Raw genomic sequence first — 8,549 nt, forward strand, 5'->3', positions numbered from 1 at the left:
GAGCTGGAAGGAGCCTTAGAACAGGGAATGTCCAAGCTGGGAGGGACCTTAGAACAGAGAATGTCAAAACTAGAAAAGACTTGAGAACATAGGATGTCAGGTATAGACATCATCTTAGAACAGAGTGTCATAGCTGGAAGGAACCTTAAAACAGAATTTCAGACCTAGGAAAGGCCTTTCAGAACCAGAAGGGACCGTAGAATGAGAGCTGAGAGGGACAGCGAACAAAGAATGTCAGAGTTTGGAGAGCATAACCTCAGAGCTGAGAAGAGTCTTAGAACAGAGGACGTCAGAAGCAGAAAGGAGATTGCAGACCGGAGCGGGTAAGAGCCTGACCCAGGGTCACACACTGTTCATACATTGTGGAGCTCTAGCCTCACCATGTTCCTTCCTTGTGTGTGTTGGTGACAGGTGAAATGCTGTGGCTGGGACAACTACCTTAACTGGATGGATAACATCCACCTCCAGAACGAGATGGAGATCACCTACCCTTGTTCCTGCGGCAATGAGTCATCACCTGGTGCGGAAGTGGAGGACTTGACCAGGACTGGCTTCTGCACGCTTGCCAATAGTACCGGGCCCAACGATCCTAATAAATGGCCTGTTTACTCCACGGTAGGTCAGGGGTTTGACTGAGCATGGAGCCCTGGGGGCCCCTCTTCCCTCACTCATGCCCACCCTCGTTCCCCGAAGGGTGGGAAGGTGACAGGTCTTCCCTGCCCTTCCTCTTCCTCATCCTCTGTGACGCAGATGTCTTTTCACCCTGCAGGGCTGCATGGCGAGGGTCAAGCAGTGGGTACAGGATAATCTTGTCGTCATTCTTGGAGCCTGCATTGGAGTGGCCGTCATTGAGGTTGGTTTCTCTTTTTCTCGTCCTCCTCCGAGGATGCCCACTTGAGACGGTGTGGTGGGTGGCAGAAGGAGGAAGTGGGGGGTTTGATTCATGGGATTACCCTTCTCTGGTGAATCCCAGGGGAAAGAACACTGGCTTTGGAGTCAGAGGGCCTGCTCCTGCCTGTGTTACTCCCAGCAAGCCCCTTCTTTTCTCTGTGGGGGTTGGACGAATGGCCTCTACAGTCTCTTTCCCACTCTGAGTCTCTGACCCTAAAATCTTCCCTTTTGTGCTGTTCTCCATGAACTGTTTGAATTCACTCAGCGCCACTGTTCTTTTTGGCATCCTTGGCTCTTCTGGCCCTGGCCCGTTCTTAGGATTCCTGACTCATTCCCATGTTCCTGCTTGGCAGAGATTCTGGAGCTTACTCCTCTAGGAAAAGCATGTGGCAGCAATAGGGAAAAGAATTTGGGGGTCAGAGGACCAAGGTTCAGATCCTGGCTCTCCTGTTGATTAGCTGTATGACCTTGGGCAAATCCCTACCCGTCTCTGCACATCAAGTTCTCCTAGCCCCTCCTAGCTTGAAATCCCACGCTGTCCCCGTTCCCCACCACATATAGGTCCTTAATCACCCAGTACAGCCAGTCTAAATCCATCTTGGGATAAGGTCCTGGTAGATATTGCTGATGGGGAAACATAGAGTGCGGCATCATGGGAAGAGCTTCTGATTGGTAGTCAGAAGACCTGAGGTCATGTCCAGCTTTGTCACCAATGACTTGAATAACCTTGGGAAAGTCTCTTTGAGCTTCAGTTTCCTCATCTGTGAATTTTGGGATAATAAGTTCAGCCCTGCCCTGTCTCACTTGGTTGCTATGAGAAAACTAAGTAGAAGATGGTTTGTAAACAATAAGATGTTTAATGAGCCTGTGGGATGGCATTGATGGTAAGAAGTCAGAAAGAGGGCGAATGGGGGATGAAATGCAACCAGGAATTTGAACCAAATTCTGCTCCCCATGCCAGAAGTGACTTGGCTGATTGACTGACACCAACACATTAACAAAACCAACAACCTAACTAAAATTCGATTTCTTCTCCCCACAAAGCAACTGCTTTCTAATGTTCAGTTGGATTTCCCTGAGAGTTGTTCTCCCCTGGCTCAGCATGCCCGGGAGGTGCCCCCTGGGCTCTCTGAGGCTGCCCTGGAGGAGAGTAATCTCTGACAAGTCCCGGCCAGTCAGCACAGCTTCAGGGATTGGACTGGCAATGGCGAGGACCAGCCCAGCTGCATTCCAAGGGGCTCTCACCAGGCTGCCCACAGGGGGAAGATCTTGGGCTGCTTTTTGCCTTTCTCTGCATCCCAAATGCTTAGCACAGTGTTTGGCACATAGTAAGCATGTATTCACTGACTTATATAAAATTTTTGAAACCTAGAAATTCCCAATTCAATTACAGCATTATGGATTATTAGATTTGGAGCTTGGAGGAGACTTTCGAGGTCATTGAATCCAAGCCCCTTATTTTACAGCTGAGGAAACTGAGGCCCCAGTGAAATGTAAGGAGGTCAATAGAAAGCATCACAAGAAGGAACAAAAACCAGGTCCTTTGACTCCAGATCCCTTTGCCAGGCTCCCTTAAACAGAGCACACACACTGTGCTCCCCAAAAGAAAGGAAAGTTAAACTCACAGGGGTCATAACCTGTGTGGGTGTAGACCAAAGATCCTTGCAGTTTTAAGGATGTGTTGAACAGGGGGCTGTAGCCTTCTGGGCTAGCATTTGGATGGATTTGAGTCCCCGGAGATGCTGAGATCTCTCCACATGATCTGATCCTGACCCTTTGCTTCTGTTTCTCCAGCTCCTGGGGATGACACTGTCCATCTGTCTGTGCCGGCATGTTCACTCAGAAGACTACAGCAAGGTCCCCAAGTACTGAGGTGGCCCTGACTGCCTCCTGCCCCTCCCTCCTGCTGTGCAGGGATCTGGACATTCTTGCTTTCTTGGAGTGCCCGCAGCTCCCAGCAAATCATATCCCACCCCCCTCCCTCATTTGTGGCCTTCCCCCAAATCTGGAGGCTCTAGACCCCAAGTTCCTCCTTGGGCCTTTGTCTGAAAAGACCCCCTTGCTCCCCTGGCCTGATCCCTTTCCATCCCATTTGTTTTCAGAATTTTTAGACAGCCACTTGGAAAGATTTTGTCTTCCTGTTCTGGAAGGAGATAGAGAGTCTACTTACATCTTTCATCTCTGTCCCGCTGTGACCCTGAGCTGTATCCTTTCCCTTGTCTCCTTTCTCCCTTACTGTCTTTCAGGGTTTTCTTACTGATACAAAGAAATGATTTCCTTCACACTCCTAACCAGCCACAGTTTGGCATGGGTTATTCAGAAGAATGGGCAGCCCCTTCTTCCCACAGGCTAGACTGGAGATTCATTGGCTTCCTCCTTCTCCCTGTGGCCAGGGGCTGCCAAAGGGACATCTCCAGCTATCTCAGGTGTGAATCTTGGTAGGATGGGCTGACTCTTTTCCAATATGACCCTATTGTTAAGTTCCTGTCTTATCATTTAAGGTCCCCTGCTCAGTGCCTGGAGGCCCAGGTTACCACCTGATGCCACCTGAGTGTCACCATTGTACTAATTCAGCTGGAAGATGTGCCATTGACCAAGACCTACAAACCCAGTGGGGGTCACAGCTGTGTGATCGGGGCGAGGCCTTGGCAGCCAAAAAAAGGTTTACCCCCCTGGTGTTGCTGAATAACAGTTCTTACCAACCTAGCACCCCAGCCACAAGGACAGGAGGGAGAGGATCCTGGCTTCAGGGAAAAATCTGCTTTCCTTATGTGGTCTCTAAATACTACTGTTTAGAGGGCACCTGGGAAGGCAGCCGTGGCTGGCTATGAGTGTGGACATATGTGTATGTGTGTATGGGGAGACGGATGATGGGAGGGAGGGAGGAGTGGACCCTGGGTCCCAAAACTAGAACAGAATTAGACTGAAGTTTCTATAAGTAGTAGCTTCCTGGGGAAGCAGGAAATACATTGACTTACTTCTCTAAGAAGCTAGGTCCCTTTTTCAGGTGGCAGCTTCCCAGAGAGAAGGCCCAGTGTTTTGGGGTGGAGGTAGGAATGGGGAAGTTCTGCCTGTACAGACCTGAGAAACTCAGAGCTTGACAAAAAGTAGAGAACTCGTAAATAAAGTGGATTTGTAACAAATCTGATCTCAGCAGCGATGTTGTGGTATGCCTGGCCTGCAGTTATGGGCGATCCTCGATGGTCATTGGAATCGGGGGGAATGAAGGAGGAGCTTGGCTTCTTTAGGTTATGGATTTGAAGCTAGGAGATCTCCTGGAGATCATGTCATTCAGTCACAACATGCTAACTTGTACCTGGGAATGTGGAGCATGATGGAGAACCAGTGGTATAATTCCTAGGATTCCTTCTGGTTCAGAGCCAGTGGGCCGGGCCTTGACAGTCAGAAAGAAGACTTGCCCACATGGTGCTGCTGAAAGACAGGTAAGATGGGAGGTAAATCTGGAGACCCACCTGGCAAGGTCCCTATAGCTTGATACAAAGGACTAGAGAGAATCTAGAGGCCTAGGTTCTCATTCCCACTCCTGAGACTCACTATTTTTGTCATTGGATAAGTCACTCACCATCCCATGCCACAACAGGCCATTTTCTCCTAAGCTGCAGAAGGATTTTGGCCTCATTTCTTTAGGTCTCTCTTTTCTAGCTCAAACACGCTGTGATTCTGATACAGGCAGAAGATGCTCTCGGGGGTAAGAAAGTGGGCTGGATTTGAAATGGAGCAGTTAACACCAGCGGCAAGGACCTGGCCCCTCAGCCATCCTACTAGGGCTGAAGTAGCTTCAGACTCCCTTCCATTATTGGCACCTTTAGCGGTGCCTCTGTTGATTATGGACCATCAGGCAGCTGCTTCTGGGCCTCCCCTGAAACATGACAGTTCTGTCTCATAAATTGGTTAGGGAATTTAATGACTACTCAGAAGGTTAGACATCAGAGCTCAAGTTCTCTCCCTTGCCCAGAAAATTTTAAGATTCCACCAACTGTCAGGGTTTCACTGGGCACCAAATGGGAGTCCATAGGATTCTTAGATTAGAAGATGCCTCAGGCAATATGTAGTCCAGTTTATTCCAGAACAAGGATTCCCTTCGGCAATAGCCAAAGGCAGTTGTGGGGTGGAAAGGGGGACAGACTGGAAATCTGATACCTGACATTGCCATTTATTACTTGTGTGACCTTGTATCAGCAATGCCATATTCACAATGCCTATAGAGATTACAAATATGCTGATATAATTATCCATTACAAAATACGTCATGTTTGCCATATGAGGAAATAAACTAGAAAATTTATTAAGATACCAAAAGACTGAGTCCCAAAACCAGAAAGTGAAAGCCATCAGAGTAGTTATGATATTGGCACAGGTAGATAAAGTAGAAAGCACCCACATTTTCAAGCCTTTAAAACAGAACAGGCTACCTCAGGCAAAGGTCCTCCTCTCCCCACACACAGCAACCACCCAGCGTCCTGGAAGCGTGCTCCCAGCAGCTCCGGCCCCTGGCAGTCCTCAGCAGGAGTCCTTAGCAGAAAGTCCTTAGCAGTCCTAACTCAAAAAAGGGCTTCGCGCTGCCACTGCCTCTGCTGCTGCCGCCGTCACCACCACCGCCAGCCAACGCAGGAACGCTAGCTTGGCTTCCGCTTCCTCTTGCTCCGCCCCTTCCTGCTACATCAGCAAGTCCAACGGGGCATGGAAGATCTTTAAATCCCATAACCCTTACAGACCTTGAGGCAGCTAGGTGGTGCATTGGACCTGGAGTCAAACAGACCAGAGTTCAAATCCAGCTTTAGACATTAGTCGTTTGACCCTGGACCAGTCACTGTCTTCCTTAGTTTTCTTGACTCTAAAATGGGGATAATAATAGTACCCACCTCTCAGGGTGTTTGTGAGGATAGAATGAGATAATATTAGTAAAGTGATTTGTAAACCTTAAAGCACTATATAAATTTTAGTTATTATTATTTTATTATTTTTTGGCTTTAGTTTCTTCATCTGTAAAATAAGGGATATGGACTTAATGACAAACAAGGTCCCTTCTAGCTCCAGATCCTATGGCGCCCAACAACAAGAGGGCATTCTTGCATCAGAACAGCTGCACTAGACGTATTCTGGGGTCCCCCCCAGCCTTGGTTTCCTCATCCACAAAATGGAGGCAGTAATGTCTGTGCTTTCTACCTCCAAAAGGTTGTTATGAAAAAGGCACTTTGTAAAAGTTAGAACACCACAGTAACAGGCTCTCTCCTGTGTGATTAGGACGACTCGCCTTATTCTCAGAGAAGGCCTGAGAAAACTCGCAGCCCTATTTCCCTCGCAGAAGTGGGTAGTAGATAGATGGGCAAACATTTCACACTCCATAAAGCTCAGCTGATCTCCTGGTTCTTCCTGGTGACCTGCTTGCCCCTTTTCATTACTTTTGGAGGATGGTTCTCTGGGTAGAGGAGAATGAGGGATATACAGGGTGTCCTCAAAGTCTTAATGCATTTTTAAGCTATGAGAAATAACCTCTATCTGGAAATGAAGGTGATAAAAGAACAAAAGATAATAACAATTTTTTCCCCTCAAGAAATGTGATCCATTGATGGTGTTAAAATAACAACCCTCTTCTGCTCAGCTGAGCCATGAAATGACTGGATTCCTAGTAGAGTTAGGATATAGCTGGCAGTGGAAGGTAGAGTAGGCTTGGGGTTTGAGCAAGAAGTTGAGGGAGGGAAGGATGGTAGTTATGGAGGGGGAGAGAAACTGACTTTCAGCCAGACCAGCGATTTATTTGGCAGTGCATTCGGTTGCAAAACAAACTGGAACCAAGGCTCTTGGTAGCCAAGGGCCCAGAAGCTTGGTGTCTCACAGTTGATATACAGTTTGGAGGGATCGAAAAACAGGAAATACGGGTGTATAGGGATTGAGACATCTAGTCTCTCGTGGTGGGGGAAGTGGAGGAGGTTGGGAGACCCTGAAGTTAGAGGGAGAGGGGCTAGTTTTGTGACATTCTGCAAGTTGGGCGACTCTTGGGAGGAGGGAGTAATCTTGTAATTTAAGATCAGGCAACTTACAGGCCGCTAAAGCTTAGTTTCACAAAATGGCGGATAAAAGGCAAATAGAGTTACTCATGCTGATGTTGAATGGGACATGATAGGGGAGGAGCAAGCAGGTCAGGGGAGAAGAGTATGAAGCTGGCTGTGAGATTGCACCCACTCCTTGGGTTTGATACAATGGAAGGAGCACTCGACTTGGGATTCAGGGAAGCCTGGGTTCCAGCTCTAGCTGTGAGTGTGACCTTGGCCAAGTTCCTCCTCTCTCTGGGCAACATCTGTAAAACGAGAAAGTCGGCTGGATGGTCGCTAGCATCCACAAGCCCTGGGATCCTATTCTCATCTTAAGGGCATGGAAATACCCTGGTTCGATGACATCCCAACAGTGCCCACGACACACTTGAGCCTGGAGACAATGGAATTGGGTAGGTTGGGTTCTTAGATTCTCCTGTGCCTAGTTTGTGCCTGGACCAAGTTCTGTGCCTCACTTTCTCCAGCTAACCAGGGAAAAAGCCAACAAATTTGACTTGTGACTTCATTTGACCAGTGAATTTAGACAGGAAGGGGGATCTATCTTGCTTGGATCCACTCCTCACCACTTGGGGCTCTCTAGACTCTGAAGGGGAGTGAAGTGGGGCAGGGTTGTCTCTGTTTCATAGACTGATCTCATGTCTTGGATCTCTGCCTGTGACTAGCCTGGCTGGACTGGAGAGGAACAGAGCCAGGAAATAGAAAACCCTCCCCACTAGGAAGACTTCCAACAAACGTATTTTCTTCACAGCCCGAAAGGAGTGTGTGCTGGCTTCCAGAGAATATCCTCTGAATTATTCAGAGTCTGTGTCTACCTCAAACTCCCTTCACTACAGGAAGGAACACTCTTCCTTCTTGATCTTAAGGAGATGGGGTTTTTGAGGATTGGGGTGAGGATACAATAGGAACTTTCATTTACCACTTTGTGCTCATACTTGCTCAACATAGCCAAACCCACTTCTCTATATTCCTGAAGTGAGGTCTGGAGGAAAGAGCAGAGGCCCTCTACATCACTCAAAAAACCTAGCTTTAAGTTTTAGTTCTGCTGGTTACTAGCTATGTGGCCTTACAAAGGGCAGCTAGGGGGCCAACTGGATGAAGTACTGGGCCTGGAAGACTCATCTCCTGAGTTCAAATTCACCCTCAGACACTTCTTAGCTGTGTGACCCTAGGCAAGTCACTTAACCCTGTTTGCCTCAATTTTCTCATCTATAAAATGAGCTAGAGAAGAAAATGGCAAACTGCTCTAGTTATCTCTGTCAAGAAAGCCCCAAATGGGGTCATGAAGAGTCAGATACAGCTGAAAAATGATTGCACAACTGACCTTACGAAAACTATTTCCTCTCTGGCTCTTTTAGCTTCCTCTTCTGGAAAATGGGGCTAAGAATGCTTTCACTGCCTCCCTCACAGGGTTGGAAGGTATGTGCTTTGTAAATGATCTAACAGTAATTACTACTGCTATGCCCAGAGGCCTGGGACACTCTACCCCGCTCCCTTTCTTCTGAGTGGCCCATTTGCTCTGGATTCACATGCACACACACACACACACACATGCATGCACACACGCACACACACGCACACACACAC

The 8,549-nt window shown here is 48.0% G+C and overlaps 1 protein-coding gene across 3 annotated transcripts in view; it reads left to right on the plus strand.

Moving 5' to 3' along the window:
* Window positions 1-4,034, plus strand: part of CD82 (CD82 molecule) — a 73,192-nt gene extending 69,158 nt beyond the window's left edge. For all 3 annotated transcript variants that reach the window (XM_069091468.1, XM_069091470.1, XM_069091469.1), the window contains exons 7-9: window positions 412-615; window positions 770-853; window positions 2,686-4,034. In XM_069091468.1, coding sequence (XP_068947569.1) covers window positions 412-615; window positions 770-853; window positions 2,686-2,763 — 366 coding nt within the window. In that variant the 3' untranslated portion in view covers window positions 2,764-4,034. The remainder of the gene's footprint in view (window positions 1-411; window positions 616-769; window positions 854-2,685) is intronic.
* Window positions 4,035-8,549: the final 4,515 nt, after the last annotated feature.

The sequence above is a fragment of the Petaurus breviceps genome, unplaced genomic scaffold (assembly GCF_028583685.1).
Source record: "Petaurus breviceps papuanus isolate PSGF00001 unplaced genomic scaffold, PetGlider_PUasm1.0 188, whole genome shotgun sequence".
Classification (NCBI taxonomy): domain Eukaryota; kingdom Metazoa; phylum Chordata; class Mammalia; order Diprotodontia; family Petauridae; genus Petaurus; species Petaurus breviceps.